This window comes from Mustelus asterias, chromosome 2 (assembly GCF_964213995.1).
Source record: "Mustelus asterias chromosome 2, sMusAst1.hap1.1, whole genome shotgun sequence".
NCBI classification, from domain to species: domain Eukaryota; kingdom Metazoa; phylum Chordata; class Chondrichthyes; order Carcharhiniformes; family Triakidae; genus Mustelus; species Mustelus asterias.
Window position 1 is genome coordinate 72,827,461 of NC_135802.1, and position 20,948 is coordinate 72,848,408.

Sequence of the window (20,948 nt, forward strand, 5' to 3'; positions counted from 1 at the left end):
CCCATGTCTCCTCTCCTGAAGATGACTTGCCATTCTTTGGTGTAGGTCCATAGTATCAACTTGAGTTGAATCTGTTATCCTCAGGATATTTGACTGTTGGTGTTCTTTGGGAATATAACTGGTTATATGAAATTTTCCAATGATAAAATATATGTTATTCTCATTTTTGATGAGCTGATTAACAAATTGATCTTACAATTACATTCATGTACTAAAATACCTTGCTCCTAACTTGGTGGTTGTGAGTTTGTTTCCTTTGGCCGATTATTCCTTCACTCAAGATATCTTTGCTGCACCTGAGTGGTTTTTATATTTTTGGCCAGCTTGTTCAGAGTAATCAGGCAACTTTCCAGCGTGTTCCGTCTGGCAGAAAAAGCTAGACATGATTTAACTTGTTCAGCCTCATCATACTTGCTGATCTTGGGTCCTAGCAAAGTGCAAATCAGACAGGATGAAGCATGGTTATGTGAAATGTGAACAGAAAATTCTACATTTAAAAAGTAACCTTTTGAACCAGCATTATTTTATTTGTTTTTAGTGCCAATCTCCCTCTGCTTTCCATTTAATAAGGCCTTTTTTCAAAATGCAAAGCAGAGGGAAAAAGAACACCCGGCCTCTATGCTCTTTCAGATGGTAAAGGGTTAGGGGGAAAGGGGCGAGTGGTGAAGGATGTGCTTATGGACAATGAAAAATGGAAAATTGATGCAAGTGAGATGGGAGCGATGTCATGACACTTCCTGTATCATTTCTCCCTCTATACTTCACTTCCTATTAACTCACTCCCACCTCTTGTTTGTAACTGATTTTAGACTTTGTTACTTAATTCCTTTATAAATATCAGTGGTTGTCCAGAAGGAAGAATATAAGAGACTTTTTCTGATTGGCTGGAGTGCTGATTTAAGCACTTTTTTGAGCAAATAATATTTGCAGATATTGTTGATATTTTTCAACTTCTATTCATACTGGCCAGCAAATTGAGTAGTAATCTGTTCTATCTGTATTGTAAGTAATATTCTGTGACTCAAATACATGTATGATGCTGTTGTGTTGCCCTCTACACTTGAGACCTTGTGAATTGTTTGTGGCGAAGGGGTGAAATGGATGAGGACACTCCTGATCTTTTATATTTGTATTCCCCTAGATATTGGAGTCTCTCTGGATCGTGATGAGCCGAAATGTGAGTCTGCTGTTCACAACTGCAACCACCTTACTGACGGTTCTGTTTCATAGTGGTACAGCACTTCTCAACTTTGTTCTTTCATTGGTGAGGAATTTACTGTTGAACTGTATTATGAGGCATTCTTCAGTAATGTAGAATGTGTAAATAAAATTTCACCATGTGTTGTTTTAAAAAAAGTAATGAATCAAACACCTTTTTTAAAAAACAAAGTAATTTGGCTCTAAATCCTTTCAGTATTTTATAAATACAGTGGGTGGAGCACGGGAGGCTCATTTTGAGCACATTAGAATAATCAAGTCTGAATGTTATGGAGACATGAGGATACAAATTAGGAGCAGGAGTAGGTTACTCCCATCCTCCCTCCCTCAACCTGCTCCTCCATTCAATAAGATCACGGCTGATCTGATTGTAAATTCAACTGCACATTCCTGTGTCTACCCTGATGACCTTTCACCCCTTTGCTTATCAAGGCTCTATCTATCAACCACTGCCTTAAAAATATTTGAAAACTCTGCTTCCAGCATTTATTGTGGAGGAGAGTTCAAAAGACACTTAACATTTAGAAAAAAAAAATCCTCATCTGTCTTAAATGCTGGCCCTGCTAGTGACACCTGTATCCCATGAACATGCTATACCATATTACCACGGCTTCAAATCCTGTCCAGAATCCTTGATTCTTGTATCTTTGTCCCTGTCTCTCCACTCTTTCCACTTTGGAGGTACAACTGCCAATGGTATAGGTATTGAAATGTGAAAGTAATGCTAACACAAAACTTCAAATGTTACAGTAACTGAGCTGGAATTTAGTCTTGTGCAGTGTTCGGTTGAAGGAGGAGTGGGAATAATAGTTTTTGGCCTTCTTGCCTCACTGCATGTATCATTTGGGTCATTTATCCACAATTTTTTGTCTTAAAAGTAAAATCAAATGTAAAGAAACACATTACTAAACTGTTTCATTGCAATATATTTATCTAAAAACAGTGAAAGTTGAAATCTGCTCTGAATAAGTCAGTAAGAAGTCTCACAACACCAGGTTAAAGTTGGACTTCTTACTGCGCTTACCCCAGTCCAAAGCCGGCATCTCCACATCCTGAAGAAGTCTTCCAGACTCATTATGTTAGCTCTGTTCTCTCTTCACAGATACTGTCAGACCCGCTGAGATTCTCCAGCATTTTCTGTTTTTGTTTCAGATTCCAGCATCTGCAGTAATTTGCTTTTATTTTATTAAAGTAGAAATCCACTCTAGTTAAATCCCAAAATAGTGTGTCTGCTCTTATAATAAATGGAATGATGGTTCCAAAAACACATGAGAAATGATTTGTAGAAATTGTCATTCTGGTTGTACAGTCTTACTTTGGTAAGAAAAGCTACAATTTTAATCTGGATTGTTTTTAATTTAATGCTCTGATGTGGCTCAATTCTAATCTTTATTTCCTGCAGGTCATTTTCTTGACCACACTTTTCTATCTATTGAGTTCCAATGATGAATACTACAAACCTGTGAAATGGGTTATTAGTCTGACACCACTTTCCCAGCCAGGTCCTTCCTCCAACATTGTGGGTCAGTCTGTTGAAGAAGCTATACGGTAGGCTAACACCAAACTGCAATTATAAATGATTAAACTTGAATTATACAATCTTCCATTTCTTTGATCTCCAAAAAAAAAATCAAAATAACTACCTTGTTCATCAGCAATCATTACCTGGATTTGTTTTCTTCTGACCGTGACACTTTTTAAAAAAAAAAATGATTTGAGGCATCTTTAATTTCAAATCATTCACAAAACTACAAATTGGCACTTGTGACATTATGACAGATATGCTTTTGTGCATGTGTACTATGGGGAAATCTACTTAGTCATAGAACTAACTTCTAGAATTAGAAACATTGCATGAGCATGAAGTTCCATTTGACCATCCTTCTTTCTGTTTGGTAGCATGTGGTTTTGTATCCCAGTCACTGAGTAGATCATACCTCTCATTCTTCACTTCCCATTCTGCTTGCTCTGGTGGAGGCATTGCACACTACCAAGTTGCATGTTGTGAGAGCCTCAGTGCAGCTTGGTGTGTGTGATACTTTCATGTGAGTGCATGCGCACTGGTATGACTGCATCTTGATGGGTAAACCGTTACTCATTTAGGAGTTTTGCAAAGTATAGCTCTGTTCAAATGTAAATGATTTCAGCTGTTCATTAAATTTGAAGCAATTTGTAGTTCACATCAAATTTGACATATATTCTCACCTCATCAAAAAGTAACATTTTCTTTTCAAAAATGTTTATGTTCAAAATATATTCCATTTGGACGTCAGTAATAAGTTAAATTTTCACATTTAAATTCAAAAGCACTAGGTTTAAGAAATGTGCATACTAAACGTAGGCAGGCGTTAAATAATTGGTAATTCATACCTCCAAGTTACTCCTGTTAAATTCAGGTCGAGCGCTATTGACATTTTTTTTAAAGCACACATTTTTGATGTTGCTTTCTATTTTAATATCTGCATTTTTAAAGTTGATTCACTTTCTTTGTGCATGATGGTAATGAATCATACCAAATCTGATGGTAAGTTTGATCAGTACCCAGTATTTGCAGGAAAGGATAATGAAGTTAGCCGGGATAACTGAATTGATGACCGCTCAACCCAGCTCAGCCTCTTTACAGACACAAGCTCCTGTCATCATCTGAGTTGGAAGGAAGCCGCATGAGATTAAAGTGAATCATAGAATCCCTACTGTGCAGAAGAGGTCACTCGGCCTATCAAGTCTCTACCAATTGTCTGAGAGTATCTTAACCAGGTGCTCTCCCACGCCCTATCCCTGTAACCCCACACATTTACTATAGCTAATCCACCTAGCCTACACATCCTTGCACACTAAGCAACAACTTAGCATGGCCAGTCCACTTAACTTGTACATCTTTGGACTGTGGGAGAAAACCGAAGCACCTGGAGGAAACCCATACTGATGGAGAGAATGTCCACTTTTATTTCAAGTATTAATTTTTTTACTTGATGGCAGGCTAGTCACGGTGCAGTGAGACTTCAGTCAGCAGAGGGGAGGCTGAAGATTTGCTTGAAAGACTTGTGAGGAGCACTTCTGGCATGCATGGAGTGTTTTAAAAATATTTACCTGCTGGAACCACCAGCTCCCATCTGCATATCACAGCTGGGTTTCCTGAGCTCTGAGAAACCTGGGTGGCACTGTTAATTTCAAATCAGGCACCCAGTTGCACTTTGGGAGCCTGATTGACATAATGAAGTGTCCTGCCTTTCCAAAACCGAATACAGGCACACCACACTACCCACTGCTGCAAACATGCCAGTAGATGCATGCACAGCAGGTTGGAAATACAGTCCCTGACTTGAAGTTTTTAGCCCCTCACCTGTCCCCCGGGGGCGGGGTGGGGGGGGGGGGGGGGATGCATTTGTATTTACCCTTGTGTTTCATTTTGTTTTTTATTGTTTTCCATAAACTAAAATGTGATGAGAAGGTAATTCATGAATTTCACTATAAATTGTATTTTCTTCATGCATTTTAGGTAAAATATAGTAACTTATTGATCTTGCAAAAGACTTCCAGTAAAGACAAGATAATGCAAGACTCCAGTGGCTTTTCCTTTATTCATTTACGGAATGCGGGCATCGCTGGTTATGCCAGCATTTATTGCCCATCCCCAGTTGCTCTTGAGAAGGTGGTGCGAACTAACTTCTTGAACCGCTGCAGTGCCTGAAGTGTAATTGCATCCACAGTGCTGGTAGGGAGAGTTCCAGGATTTTGACCTAGCATCAGTGAAGGAACAGCAATATATTTCCAAGCAAGGATGGTAAGTGATTTGGAGGGGAACCTCCAGGTGGTGCTGTTCCCAGATTTCTGCTGCCCCTTGTCCTCCTAGATGGTAGTGGTCATGAGCTTGGAAGGTGTTGCTTAAGCAGCCTTGGTGAGTTCCTGCAGTACATTTTGTAGATGGTAGTGGAGAGTATTCTATCACAATCCTGATTGTGCCTTGTAGATGGTGAACAGGCTTTGAGGAGTCAGGAGATGAAAAGCTCGTTGCAGGATTCCTAGCCTCTGATCTGTCTTTATACCCACAGTATTTATATGGCTAGTCCAGTTCAGTTTCTGGTCAATGGAAACCACCATGATGTCGATAGTGGGGTTTCAACTGTGGTAAAGTCATTGAATTTCAAGGGATGATAGTTAGTTTGATAATTTGAGACCAAAAATAAGATAGTTCAATGTGTGGTTTAAAGAATGATCTTTATATAAATAAATAACAAAGTTCAACAATAACTCAACAGAACATGGCCAATAACTCTAACTATGAAAACCGGAGCATTTGTAAAACAGGTCTTGCTTGCAGAACACACTCTTGCAGACGGAAAAGCCCGCCCATGCTCAGAGCCCTCAACAGATGCCAGCAAAACAATTATATAGGAGAAAAGGCTGATAACACTCTGTAACCATTAGATTCTTTCATGTTGGAGATGGTCATTGCCTGGCTATTGTGTGGCTCGAATGTTACTTGTCAGCCAAGCCTGGATATTGCCCAGGTCCTGATGTATCTAGGAATGGACTGCTTCAGTATCTGAGGAGATGCAAATGGTGCTGAGCATTGTGCAGTCATCAGTGCACACTTCTGAACTCGTGATGGAAGGAAGGTAATTGATGAAACATATCTTTTATTCCTGGGGACATTAAATTTGTCACTTAATGAATGAGTTTAGTAAGGGCAGAGATTGGAGCCATACCTAGTACAAAGGAAGAGGATTGTGAATGTTGGAGGTCAATCATTTTAGCCCCAGGAGTTCCTCAGGGTAGTGTACTCGGTCAGTGGTTCCCAATCTTTTCAGTAACATGGCACACTCCAATGAGACAAACAATTCCACGGCACACTCACTTTTTTCAGCTGAATCGATTGCTCATAAATGTCACATTTTCTTTTACAATGGTTACACTAGGGATTGCTATTGAATGTTGTCCCATGTAACATTTGGGCGCAGTGTGAATAACAGCACTGGCAGCCACTGGACTGGGGCTTGGCAATCTGCCAGCGGTTGTACCACCACCTGCCAGACATTCCAAGTCAAGTGGCGGGGTAACAGGTTTCTTCTACTGGCTGGAGATTGCAGATCGGCCACCGGCTCTACCTGTGCTGCCATCCCAGCTGGTGCTGCTGGTACGGGATTCACTGCTGTTTAGCATTAGGCAATTTAGCATGTCCAATCAACCTAACCCACACATCTTTATGCTATTGGCCAATGCATTTTAAGACATATTATTTTCATTGCTAATTTTTCAGATTCTACACTGCAGAATTCACAAAGGAGAATTTTTAATATGTAAATATACTTCTTCCCGTGCAGTTTTCATCCTGCTTTGTGATTAAACTTGTAATTTTAATGAATATTCCAGAAAGGGATTAGTTGTGATTCATAGGCTTTGCATCGTTGTCGATGATTCCCATCTACTGCTCATCCGAGAGTTTTCAGTTAGGAGTACAGTCCAATTTGAACAAGGCATTGACAGATGTATTGTGGACATCATTGGTAATCATTCGCTGATGCAGGGCTACTGCCCCCTGTTCCTTCCATGAAGCTGTTTTTCTATGGCAATCTGAAGATCTAATTCTTCAAATTTCTATGTGCAAATTTGGCATCAAATGCCTGCAGTCACATGCAGACTGTCCTAGTTATTGAAATCAATCTGACACAACATGGTAACTTGCCTGCATGAGTCTTTGTATCTTAGTTTTTTTCACCAACAGGTCTATGGACACCATCAAGTCTTCCATAAAGTGCACCTTTTGGTAGGCAGCCATCATCCATTCTAACAATATGGCCTATCAGTCATGTTCAATCTTGAGCATTTCCAAATGTCACATCAGTATCAATATGAACTGATCTCTCATCAAGCTTCATTTCACTTGAGACTGTTGATCCCACCAGGTAGCAAAATGTATCCACATTTTTCAGTTCAGTGTTGTTCAATTGTAGTGCTGCTTCAGGCTGACTGCCTTGAGTCATTGTTAAAGCTACTTTGACCCAATATTCTCTGCAGCATTTGAGAAGGTAGTTAGAATTGACTACTGACCTGCAGCTGAATGCACCATAAAAGCTGCATCATCAGAAAATGGGAGTTCACATATCAATCTCAATTCAGTCCTTGTTCTTAATCTGGACATCATGCAGTTCATTGTTTAAACAGATTTTTCCAGTAAATGTGTGAAAGTCTCAAAGAGAAACAACAGTGAGCAATTTTATTTTTACTAACTTAGCATATGAGGATGATACTGTTTGTTGAAAAGCTTTGATCATCTGCAGAAGGGTGATTGAGCAACTACTTATGTGCCCTATACAAAACAAAGCAAATCTACCACATTTATCTTGTCTGAAAAGGGAAAGTTGTATCTGACTTTAAAATTAATTTATCTGAGCAGTGTGAATGAAAGAAAACCAGAAATAAATCAGAACTTCACTCAAGTTTCTTTAATGTTTAGTTTGTATGAAGGGTGCAATTTTTCATGGGCGCTATCGAGATCCATTCTCTATTGTTTGGAAAGTTAACTAATATACATGAAAATAAAACTTCTGTAAGGACTCCAAGATGAGCTTCATATACCCATACTGTAAGACTTCAAATCAAGCTATTTCAACTATGACAGTTTCAGTGGATTATGCACATCTAAAAGATGCAATCAGCAAATTTACTAGCAGTTGCTTTGCCAGAAGAAGATAGTAGATAGGAAGCAAAATAAAATTTGAGGACGAGGCAAATAGATGTGAAAAAGTTATTAATGGTTCAATATTACTTGACAATTGATTGACTATGGATAGTTACAGAAGCCATTTTGGCTGTTGCTCCATCCCACTCAATTCCTTTGATGGTGATTTAAACATAAAAAAGCCTTAATTTTGATGTCAACTACTGAGAAGATTTTGATTTGTATTTGGTAATTTAAATCATTTTGTATAGTTTATAGTTATTTTGAAAACATTATTTAGAAATGTATGAAGTTTCATACATGAAAGTTTGATCCACAAAGAATGGGGATGACACAGTGGTTAGCACTGCTACCTCACAGCACCAGGAAACCGGGTTTGATTCCCAGCTTGGGTCACTGTGTGGAGTTTGCACGTTCTCCCCATGTCTGCGTGGGTTTCCTTGGGGTGCTCCGGTTTCCTCCCACAGTCTGAAAGATGTGCTGGTTAGGTGCATTGACCCGAACAGGTGCTGGAGTGTGGCGACTAGGGGAATTTCACAGTAACTTCATTGCAGTGTTAATGTAAGCCTTACTTGTGACTAATAAATAAACTTAAATACAGTTTTCAGTTCTACAGATGTTTTACGACAGCGCCTCATGTGGCATCAGTTATAGATATTAGCACACAAGTAACATTGCCATATATAAAATTAGTGACATGCAATTTACTTGTGTCCTCTCCAGTGGTGTATTTGATGCTTCCCTCAAGATGGCTGCTTTCTATGGGCTTTACACCTGGTTGACTCACACTATATTTGGAATCAATATTGTCTTCATTCCATCAGGTAATGACTGGCTGTATTTATTTTGCATGTGTAAATATGATGTCAAATACAGACTACTAGTTGTGTTGTAATTTAGCCATAAACTTTTGTCATTGTGGTTCTGGATGTTAGCCAGTTCCTTTAAAAACTAACAAAGCAAAATCATACGGTGGAGTCGAATGGCATTTTTCTGTGATCTCAAACTTTAATAATTTAAGACAAATTTAATAAAGTCACCTTTATTGGGGATGTAATTGGTAAAAGGTTTCATAGAATCATAGAAATCATAGAAACCCTACAGTGCAGAAGGAGGCCATTCGGCCCATCGAGTCTGCACCGACCACAATCCCACCCAGGCCCTACCCCCACCCAGGCCCTACCCCCTGTTTAGAGGGGATATTAGGAAAACGTTTTTCATCCAGAGGGTGGTAGGTGTCTCCAATTTGCTGCTCAGATTTGTAGTTGAGGCAGAAATCCTCAACCTGTTTAAAAGTTACCTGGATCTACACTTGAAACGCTGTAACCTGCAAGGCTACACACCAGGTTCTGGAAAATTGAAAGGGTGGTTACATTAGAAAGGGTGGTTAGTTTTTCCCCAGTTGGGGCAGACACAGTGGACTGACTGGCCTCTTTCTATGTTGTAACTTCTCTTAAATGAATTTAGTTTCACAATTTTCCACAGTGAAATTTGAGTTCATAACCTTTGTAATCCAAGCAACATTCCTTTTAAAAATCAGCTGTTTTCACGGCTTGTTCATTTTCAGTGTGTGGTCCCTTTTAAAAAATTTACCGCAGCCATGCAAGCTTTATTTATGATGTGGAGATGCCGGCGTTGGACTGTGGTAAACACAGAAAGAAGTCTCTCAACACCAGCTGCACAGCCACACAGCAACCTAAAGAGGATCATGTTCTGTGATAAATAAAGCTAGTAAGAAGTCTAACAACACCAGGTTAAAGTCCAACAGGTTTATTTGGTAGCAAAATCTACTAGCTTTCGGAGCGCTGCTCCTTCGTCAGGTAAGTGGGAGTTCTGTTCACAAACAGGGCATATAAAGACACAAACTCAATTTACAATAACCATTATTTTGTAAATTGAGTTTGTGTCTTTATATGCCCTGTTTGTGAACAGAGCTCCCACTTACCTGACGAAGGAGCAGCGCTCCGAAAGCTAGTAGATTTTGCTACCAAATAAACCTGTTGGACTTTAACCTGGTGTTGTTAGACTTCTTACTAGCTTTATTTATCACAGAACATGATCCTCTTTAGGTTGTTGTGTGGCTGTGCAGCTTAGTGGTAATATTAGTTGCTACTCCAATATCATAAGTACACCAGGTTAAATTGCTCGTGGTTTCTGCTAATTGAGATATTTTATGGGTGAGGTCCCAATTATCCCAAGGACTTCCTTTGGGCCTGAATTGATCTACCTCTTTAAAAATCAACACTAAAGTGATAAGGCTATTGAAAACAGCAGAACCTTAGTTTGGAAACTGAAATTGATGGCCTATCCCGTGGCAACCTGAATAGTACGATGCCATGCCCATGTTCAAGAATGATGGCAAAATGGATAATGTGAAGCTGGGCATAGCATTTATGTCATCATGCTATACATCTGTTAGCTAGAGATTCAACTGGTTCCAAATTTCAGTGAGATGCCCAGTTATGAACTTGTCTGTTGGAAAATCATGCTTTAGGCCATGCTGAAGATGTGCATCCCAAGGTGTGCTTTGGCTTTCTTGTAAAGAACATGGCTTTAGGGGAAAAAGGCTGGCTGCTGCAAACCAAATGTAACTGCTAACCTAAAAATAAGTATTCCTTTAGGTAACAACTTAAAAGCTTTGTGGTACAGTTATCTTTGGTGTAAAAATCCAATTGTGCTTTTTTGACAGCTCTAGCAGCTACCCTTGGAGCAGTCCCATTTCTGGGAACTTATTGGGCTGCAATGCCAGCAGTGATAGACCTCTGGCTGACGCAAGGAGAGAACTTTATGGCCATCCTCCTCCTAGTTTGCCATTTGCTACCAACCTACTTTGTGGATACAGCTATTTATTCTGATATTTCTGGGTGAGTATCACTGTTGATTTCCATTATTTTATCTTTGAACATTTAAAATTCATTATACAAAACAAAATATTGTTGGATTATAACCTTCTCTTGATAGGAAATATTAGTCTTTGTAAAACCTAAATTTCAAATTTTTGTTTCTTTAAATATTAATAGGAAAATGTTATTCTCAAATGAATTGATGTGTTCCATTTCCCAGAATGGAACATGTCCCTATCATTAATTGATAAATTTCACAGCTGGTACTAAGTACTCCAGGCTCCAAATAGGTTTGGCTTAAAAGTTCATAAATTCATCTTAACCCAATCTCCGCACCATTGAGACATTGATTCATTTTCTGCAATGTTTGAACAAGTTTGTATAGAAGGCAGTTAGTTAAATGTACCTTTACCAGTATTGGGTTCGATTTTGCCGGCAGTGGCGAAGGAATTATATTTGCTGCTGACCTCCGAAAGCTGCCACAAGGATCTAGTGATCACTTTCCCAAGAACTGTTTAAAGTCTAGCATTGAGGCAGGATCTCCAGGCATCCAGCAGCAGGGTTAGCAGCCAATCACACTGAAGTAATCTCATAAACATTATAGTAATGTATTATCCTTCACTTTAAATTTAAATTTCAGATAGTGAAATAAATGATTGATTGGAGTAAGGTAAAGTATCTATAAGTAAACTTTAAAAACGTTTTATTTCAAAAAATGTTTTTTTAATCATAATTGAAAAATGTGAAATTCTGTACATATAAGAGGCTGTCAGAAACCAGTGAAGGTGTTTACCAATAATTATGAACATAGTATACCTTATATTCACTATATTCAAAAGTTGTAACCTTTATGAGGATTTTTACAGCGACACTCAGTGTAAAAGTGGACTCTTTTGTTAATTCACTGATTACTTGGGGATTGCACTTTGGGAAGACCCTCATCAGTGTACTCTCTGGAAAAACATGGAATTACTGACAGCAACTCTGGATTTCCATGTTGTTCTAATGCATGTGCATGTTCCCAAAGTTGCTATCCGTTTCAGTGGAGTACTGAAGGCAAGCATGCTCAGTTTTGCCATTGTAATGATTACAAATTCTGGGCCCTCTTGTTACAGGCAAACGCTAGGTTTAATATCTAATTACTTAGAAACATTTCTACAGCATTAGCCGGGATTGAAACATATTTGAGCTGGATTGGAATAGTAGTAATCTCAGAAATACTGCCTGTACCACAAGCTTCATCATTTAGGCAAAGGCAGATCAGGGAAGTAAATGCGTGGCTTGAGGGATGGTGCAGAAGGGAGGGGTTTAGATTTTTGGGATATTGGGATCATTTTTGGGAAAGGAGAAAGCTGTTCAGAAGAGATGGGTCTCACCTGAGCTGAAATGGAACCAATCTCCTGACTGAGTGAGTAAATAGTGTGGGGGTAGATTTAAACCTGTAAGGCAGGAGGTGGGTTGACTAATGGGCCTAGTTTTAGAAGTATTAGTGAGGGCAAAAGAGAGAAGATGGGGAACAAGAAAAAGGAAGTGAGGGAAGGGTTGAGTGTTGACGGTGAACAAAGAAATGGTCGCCTGCCAAAGGGCAAGAAAGAGATAAGGACAGGGTTAAATTGTATGCAAGTAAATGCATGGAGTATAGTGAACAAAATTGGGGAACTAGAAGCAGAAATTGCTCTGATGGGATATGACGTTTAGCATTGTCAGAAATATGGCCTCAAGCTAGAACAGGACTGGATACTTAACATCTCAGGTTATAAGATTGCTGGTAGAAACAGGGTGGGTAAAAAGTGACGAGGTGTAGCCATAGAAACCATACAGTGCAGAAAGAGGCCATTTGGCCCATCGAGTCTGCACCGACAACAATCCCACCCGGGCCCTATCCCCGTATCCCTACATATTTACCTGTTAATCCCTCTAACCCTCATATTTACCCACTAATCCATGCATCCCGGGACACTAAGGGGCAATTTAGCTTGGCCAATCAACCTAACCCGCACATCTTTGGACTGTGGGAGGAAACTGGAGCACCCGGAGGAAACCCACGCAGACACAGGGAGAATGTGCAAACTCCGCACAGACAGTGACCCGAGCAGGGAATCGAAACCAGGTCATGCTAACCACTATGCTACTGTGCCGCCCCAATCTTGGTCAAAGATAGTATCATAGCCTTTGAACGAGATAAATTAAAATCTATATGGTTGGCGGTGAGAAAGGGGAAGAGAGCAGTGACCTTGTTTGGTGTTTATTATAGAACTCTAAATAGTGAAGAGGAAGTAGAAGAGAGCATTTGTAGGCAGATTATGGGAACCTGCAGGACAAGTAGTACTGTGATAATTGGAGAGTTCAATTACCCTAAGGTAGACTAAGAAAAGGGTAGAATGTGGGGCACGGAAGAGAAAAAATTCCTGCAGTGCGTGCAGGAGAACTTTCTGTAACAGTACATTTCCAGTCCCAGCAGGGAAGAAGCTGTGCTGGATCTGGTCCTAGGAAATGAGGTAGAACATCAGAGTGGGGGAGCAGTTGGGAAATAGTGATCATAATATAATAAGGTTCAATGTTAAGTTGGATAAGGATAAAAATCAGCCACAGATTAAAGTTCCAGACTGAAAAAGGGCATATTTTAGGGGTCTGAAAGTTGAACTGGAGCAAGTTGATTGGAAACAAAACTGTGGATGATAAGTTGGAGACTTTCAAAGGAGAGACGAATAGAGTGCAAGCTAGGTACATACCCATGATAAAAAATACGGGGTATCCAAAGCTAGAGTACCCTGGATGATTAAGGATATTGATGAGAAAATAAGGAAGCAAAAAGAGGCATATGATGCATGCCAGAATAATAATAGCAATGGAAATCAGGAAGAGTATCTGAAATGCAGTAGAGAGGCTAAGACTGGAATAAGGAAGGCTAAGAAGAAGCATAAGAAAGGATGGTAGGCTGCTCTAAAGCAAATAGTAAAATGTTCTTCAAACATGCTCATGGTAAAAGATTAGTGAAGGATAGAATGGGGCCCATAAGGGTCAAGCAGGGTAAACTGCTCACTGAAGCGGAGGGCATGGCAGAGGTACTAAATGAGTACTTTGCTTCTGTCTTTACAAAATTAGAAGATAGTGATAATGGCCCAATTGGAACTGTAGGTGTTGAGCAACTGAGCAGTATAGTGATAGATAAAGAAGAGGTGCTTAAAAAGGCTGGCAGCACTCCAGATAGAGAAGTCACCAGGCCCAGATGGGATGCATCCTAGTTTGCTGAGTGAGGTAAGGGAGCAAATTGCTGAGCCATTGACAAAAATTTTCCAGGCCCCTCTGAGCACAGGGTTAGTCCTGGGGGACAGGAGAATTGCAAATGTGATGCCATTGTTTAAGAAAGGGTTAAAGGATAACCCAGGCAACTACAGATCTGTCAGCTTGACATGAATAGTGGGAAAACTAATGGAGGCCATAATACGGGATAAGAGAAATATGCACTTAGAGAAAAATAAGTTAATATTAGACAGTCAACATGGCTTTGTCAAGTGCAGATCATGTCAGGCAAATTTAATTGAGTTATTTGACGAAGTGACACATGCAGTGGATGAGGATAGTGCATTAGTGGATGTTGCATATTTGGACTTTCAGAAAGCATTTTATATGGTGCCACATAGCAGATTGCTTAACAAATTAGAAATGTTTGGGATCGATGGATCCTTGGCAGCACAGATTAGAAGTTGGCTAAGAGATAGGAAATGGATAGTAGGTATAGAGAGGCATTTCTCAGACTGGAGACAAATTGAAAGTGGTGTTCCCAGGGATCTGTGTTGAGGGCCTTGTTTTTTCTGATTTATATAAACAATTTAGAGATAGGTGTTGAGGGCAACATCTCTAAATTTGCAGATGATACTAAGCTAGGGAGAATAATGAATTGTGAGGATGACGCTGAGTGACTTCAGGGGGACATTGACATGTTGGCCAAAAGGGCAGACACGGGAAGATGAACTTCAATGCAGCGAAATGTGAGGTGATGGATTTTGGTAGCAGAAACGTGGGGAGACAATACAGGCTCAATGGTATAACTTTTGAGGGGAATACAGGAGCAGAGGGATCTCTGAGTTCAAGTGTATAATTCTCTGAAGGTAGCCAGGCAAGTTGATTCTTGGGTTTATAAATAGAAGCATAGAGTATAAAAGCAGGGAAGTGATGTCACACCTCTGCAAATCATTGGTCAGACCACATTTGGAGTATTGTGTTCAATTCTGGGCACCTTATCGAAGGAAGGATGTTAAAGCCCTAGAAAGTGCAGAGGAGATTTACCAGAATGAGAAATTTTAGATACAAGGAAAGATTAGAGAAATTGGGCTTATTCTCCTTGGAGCAGAAAAGATTAAGAGGTGACCTTATTGATTGTTCAAAATTATGAACAAATTTGACAGGGTAACTGTTTCCACTAGGTGGCATGTCAGTGACGAGGGGGTCACAATTTCAAGATAGTCGGCAAGAGAGCTAGGAGTGAAATGAAGAGAAACTTCTTTATTCAGAGTTGCTGCCTGGAAGAGTGGTGGAGGTGGATTCCATAGGAGGTTTCAAAAGAGAGCTGGATACATATTTGAAAGTGATAAGTTTAGAGGGCTATGGAGATGGGGCTGGAGAATGGCACCTGCTGAGTCGCCCTTTTGGGAGCCGGTGCAGAACCGATGGGCCAAATGGCCTCCTCCTATGCTGTAAAATTTAATGATTTTATAAGCTCCATTGGTGAAAGAATGTTGTGCCTTATAACTGTCTTCCATCAGCCAACTATCAAGTTGTGACTTTGCTTAAGTCACTGAAGGCTAGCATGCAGGTGTAGCAAGCTATTATGAAGGCTAGTGGAATGTTAGCCTTTATCGCAAGAGGGTTTGAGTACAGGAGTAGTAAAGTATTACTTTAATTGTATAGGAGCTTGGTTAGACCACGTCTGGAGTTGTGTGTGCAGTTTTGGGCCCCTCGCCTCAGAAAGGATATTATTGCCATGAAAGTTCACCTGACTTGTTCCGGGGATAGCAACACTGTCTTATGAAGAGAAAATGGGCAAACTGGGCCTGTACTCCCTAGATATCGAACAATAAGAGGGGATCTCATTGACACCTCCAAAATACTTAAAGGAATAAACAGGGTAGATGCAAGTAAGATGTTTCCCTTTGTTGGGGAGTCTGGAATCAGCGTGGTGCCACTCATGGTGAAGATGAGGAGAAATTCTTTTGTACAGAGGGTTGTGAATCTTTGGACTTCTCTACCCCTGAGAGCTGTGGAAGCTCAGTCATTGTGTATGCTTAAAGCAAAGATTGATGGATTTCTGATTTGATGATAATGTAAAGGGTTATGGGAATGGTGGGTATAAAAGACATTGAAGTGTCCAATCAGCGGTGATTGTATTAAATGGCAGAGCAGGCTCGAAGGATGAATGGCCTACTCCTGTTCCTATGTTCCTGAAAATTGAGAGTTGCCACAGACTGCTGCCATCTGTTTCCTCCGTGGTACTGATGACATGGAAAGGGACCAATCATCCAAAAATCTCTGGGGGCAAGAGAGAGAGAGAGAGTTGGGAGGAATCTTTCATAAAATCATTTTTTTCAGACATTCTTGTTGAATGTTGACCATAGCATCATAGGACTACCTGCTCTGCTTCACATAAATGGATAAAACAGAATTTGATTTGAAGGTCAGTATTGTAGTGTGTTTGATGCTGTTGAGTACGTCTTAGTGAAGTCTTTGTTACTTAAAGCAGGGTAACAGTATTTATTAACTACAAGAGCCATATAATATCGATAGTAAAGAGCTTAAGCTTGGAGCTGCCTCCATGCTTGCTTGTGCACAAAGCTCTATCCAACATCAGATTAACCCCTAGGTATGGGTCATTTGTGTTCTCAGATCACTGTGTGGCTGGTACTGTAATCAGGTCAATGTTAACCCTATAGGTGCCATACCCTTATACTGCAGTAAATACTCACTTGGTAAGGCTACTGCAGTATCAACCTAGTTTGAACTCAATCCTTGCCATGTCGATACTTTTATTTATAAATTGGATATGGGAAACACTGAAGTTGCATTTGTTGATCATCCCTATTTACTCTCAGAAGGTAGTGGTGGGCTTTCTTCTTGAGCAACTGTTTGTATTTTAAAGGAATACAACCAATTGTGTTTTTATAATAAATTGGCAACTTTCATGCCATTTTCTTCGGTTGTATTATGGTCCTGGCTGATACTACCGGACAAGTCTGATCTCAGGATGTAACTTGACATGATAGACCCTAACTTTTATATTTTGTTTAGAGGTGTGGATGAACGGAGTCAGTTTAATAAAATAATAAAACATTTAATAAACAAGAAAAAAGTTACTATAACACACTACTCCTTCAACCCAGCCCATATCTTCACAGATTTATATGGATAACACAAGTTACAAATTTTCTCAGTAAATACACAGTCCATGCAAGCCAATAGGCAAATATGGTCAGACACACCACCTAAAATGGTGGTGACAGATGCGATCTAAAATAACTTGTGTAGATTTCTCATCAAATCTCCCAGATGCTTGTCACACTTAATCCAACTGATCTCACTGGAACTCTGATTTTCATACAAGGGCTTCCAAACTTCACTCTTGAATTGTGGGAATTGTCTCCCAAATCATACTTTCTCTCAACTATCTTCATGAAGGATCCACATCCAAGATTTTAGCCTCCCTTTTTAGCATTCCTCTGTCCTGAAGCACCCTTTGCATTCTAGCTTCCGTACAATCTCTCGGGTATCCAACCATGCCAACAGAACGCCATTGTTTCACAGGCTGTATAAAGCTGTCACCAGCTGAGGATCACCACGGATGTCTGGCTTCTCACAAGCCGACATTTAAATCTGCTTCATGCAGCTGTCTCTTGAATTCAGAGCCCTTTCTCTGTTCTTGGCTTTAATTTCACCAAACAGGATCTTGCTTAGATTCCTATTTTTTGACCTTCTGATCCAACTGTCTTCATGGGACACTTTTATTCCCACTCTCTGGTCCCGGGGGGCCCCTCCTTTGGTCTGATTTATTGTCACATGTATTAACATAGTGAAAAGTATTGTTTTTTATGCGCTATACAGATAAAGCATGCCGTTCATAGAGAAGGAAACGAGAGAGTGCAGAATGTAGTGTTACAGTCATAGCTAGGGTGTAGAGAAAGATCAACCTATTGCAAGATGAGTCCATTCAAAAGTCTGACAGCATCAGGGAAGAAGCAGCAGGTACGTGACCTCAGACCTTTATCTTTTTCCCGATGGAAGAAGGTGGAAGAGAGAATGTCTGGGGTGCGTGGGGTCCTTAATTATGCTGGCTGCTTTGCCGAGGCAGCGGGAAGTGTAGACAGAGTCAATGGATGGGAGGCTGGTTTGCGTGATGGATTGAGCTACATTCACAACTTTTTGTAGTTCCGTGCGGTCTTGGGCAGAGCAGGAGCCATACCAGGCTTTGATACAACCAGAAAGAATGCTTTCTATGGTGCATCTGTAAAAGTTGGTGAGAGTTGCAGCTGACATGCCAAATTTCCTTAGTCTTCTGAGAAAGTAGAGGCGTTGGTGGGCTTTCTTAACTATAGTGTCGGCATGGGGGACCAGGACAGGTTGTTGGTGATCTGGACACCTAAAAACTTGAAGCTCTCGACCCTTTCTACTTCGTCCCCGTTGATGTAGACAGGGGCATGTTCTCCTTTACGCTTCCTGAAGTCGATGACAATCTCCTTTGTTTTATTGACATTGAGGGAGAGATTATTGTTGCCGCACCAGTTCACCAGATTCTCTATCTCATTCCTGTATTCTGTCTCGTCATTGTTTGAGATCCGACCCACTACGGTGGTGTCATCAGCAAACTTGAAAATCGAGTTGGAGGGGAATTTGGCCACACAGTTATGGGTGCATAAGGAGTATAGTAGGGGACTGAGAACACAGCCTTGTGGGGCACCGGTGTTGAGGATGATCGTGGAGGAGGTGTTGTTGCCTATCCTTACAGATTGTGGTCTGTGAGTTAGGAAGTTCAGGATCCAGTTGCAGAGGGAGGTGCTGAGGCCCAGGCCACAGAGTTTGGAGATGGGTTTTGTGGGAATAATGGCGTTGAAGGCTGAACTGTAGTCAATAAATAGGAGTCTGACAAAGGTATTCCTGTTATTTAGGTGTTCCAGGGTTATGTGCAGGGCCAGGGAGATGGCATATGCTGTGGACCTATTGCGGCGATAAGAAAACTAGTGGATCCAGGTCGTGTGGGAGGCTGGAATTGATTCGTGCCATGACTAGCCTTTCAAAGCACTTCATAATGAGGTCTCGGCGGCTCCCTCCTTTGGTCTCGACGGCTCACTTTCTGTCCCTCTATTATCTTGCCTGCACTGTTAAGTTTCAGTGGATTGCTTCTTGCTTCTGGGTTGATTGGTTCAAACCGCTCTAACTGCTTCTGCTTTCTCAATGTATGCTTCTGGTTACTAAGCAACAATTTTTATAGAAAAAACCTTTAATAGCTTTTACATCATAAAACCTTCATTACAATGCAGGCAAAGTTTAAAGTGAAATTAAACCTTTCGACCTGCAGGCACCTTTCTTTAGCATGAAGCTAAACGAAAGTTTTTAACATAGCACACAAATACAGAAGCACAAAAATTAAACTTGTGTCTTAGTTCCAACACATGTTACAAATACAAATTACTTAAACTATCTCTCTTTCCTCACAGTTGTCAGCCCACAATCTCACATTTATTTAATTATTCAAGTATTACAATTTACCATAAAGGAATGTGACACCTCAACCTCTAGGTAGCTAGTATTCTATATAACCATATGTCATACTCCAATTTCCAACCTTCTGACCCAGAGGTGAGTGTTACCAGGGAAACCAAGATAGTACATAATGCTAATTTTAGCGACAACATAGCTTTACAACTTGATTGTTTTTGGCATGCAATTTGAATATGTCAAGCTCCAAGATAACTTCCTTACTGCCAGAGCTGTATTGTCAGCAGTGATGTAGCCTAGAACGTCCCCCCCCCCCCCCCCCCCCACACACAACCCCGCCGCAAGCTCTCATAAATAAAGAAAGCTCTGTGCGCCTAATTCACCATGATTTTTTGAGGCAGTATGACAGAATGCAACAGTATTATTTAATTTTAAATTTACGTGAATGTAAAAATATTGTTGGTGCTAACTTTTTTCCAATTTATAAAAATAACCTGAACAGTGTCTTCAGTAATTATTGCTGATTTTATTTCACACACATACATTGTTTAGTACTGTTGCTTTGTTTATTGTTGATCATGGAAAAATATTCTTTTGATTTGGTAATTTTCCAAATGCATTGGAATTAATCCATCAAACGGATGAAATCACAAACAATTAAATGTGAGAAATGTTGGGAGTGGGAAGATCCAGTATTGTGTGGGAAGCCTTGGAAGTAAACATGACTGCCTGTGGCTTTTAACATGGCCACCTCATTATCATTTTACTTCTGGGTTTGGCATTGTTATTCGACAACACCAGGTTAAAGTCCAACAGCTTTATTTGGTAGCAAATGCCATTAGCTTTCGGAGCGCTGCTCCTTCGTCAGATGGAGTGGATATCTGCTCCACTCCATCTGAGGAAGGAGCAGCGCTCCGAAAGCTAATGGCATTTGCTACCAAATAAACCTGTTGGACTTTAACCTGGTGTTGTTAAAACTCTAACTGTGTTTACCCCAGTCCAACACCGGCATCTCCACATCATTGCTATTCGACAGCAGGCATGCTGAAGACCCATATGATGCAATGAAAACCCGAATATTTAAGGAGCCAAAGCAGAGAAGACATTTTCAAGAACTTCTGAGGTGGACGCAACAGAGTTCGGACTTTAATGACCCTTACTTGATGTACTTTTGGGGTCTGAGAGGAGTCGGAGAATAATGCTCCTCCCAGCAATGGGATGAAGAAATCAACTGCTGTAATTGAGGAGGAGTAGTTGGGGTGGGCCCAAGAGGTCAGCAGCCAGGCCAGGATTGAGTAGAGAAAATACTTCAATGGCCTAACCATTGAGATAATGGTAAGATAAGCTGAAGATAGTTGTAAATTCACCTAAATCTTGCTGTATGCATCATCCCAATCCCTTCTTCTGCCTTGTCAAGCCAAGTCCATCACATCACTCCTCACATCCCCATTTTGCCATCCACAAGTGGCAATCACATCCTTATCTAATTTCATGCCTCT

General features: G+C 40.4%; 1 protein-coding gene across 4 annotated transcripts in view; it reads left to right on the forward strand.

Annotated features, from left to right (window-relative positions):
* Positions 1 to 20,948, forward strand: part of tmem245 (transmembrane protein 245) — a 107,022-nt gene that overhangs the window by 72,431 nt on the left and 13,643 nt on the right. For all 4 annotated transcript variants that reach the window (XM_078237075.1, XM_078237072.1, XM_078237073.1 and 1 more), the window contains 4 exons: positions 1,142 to 1,264; positions 2,621 to 2,766; positions 8,624 to 8,724; positions 10,590 to 10,764. In XM_078237075.1, coding sequence (XP_078093201.1) covers positions 1,142 to 1,264; positions 2,621 to 2,766; positions 8,624 to 8,724; positions 10,590 to 10,764 — 545 coding nt within the window. The remainder of the gene's footprint in view (positions 1 to 1,141; positions 1,265 to 2,620; positions 2,767 to 8,623; positions 8,725 to 10,589; positions 10,765 to 20,948) is intronic.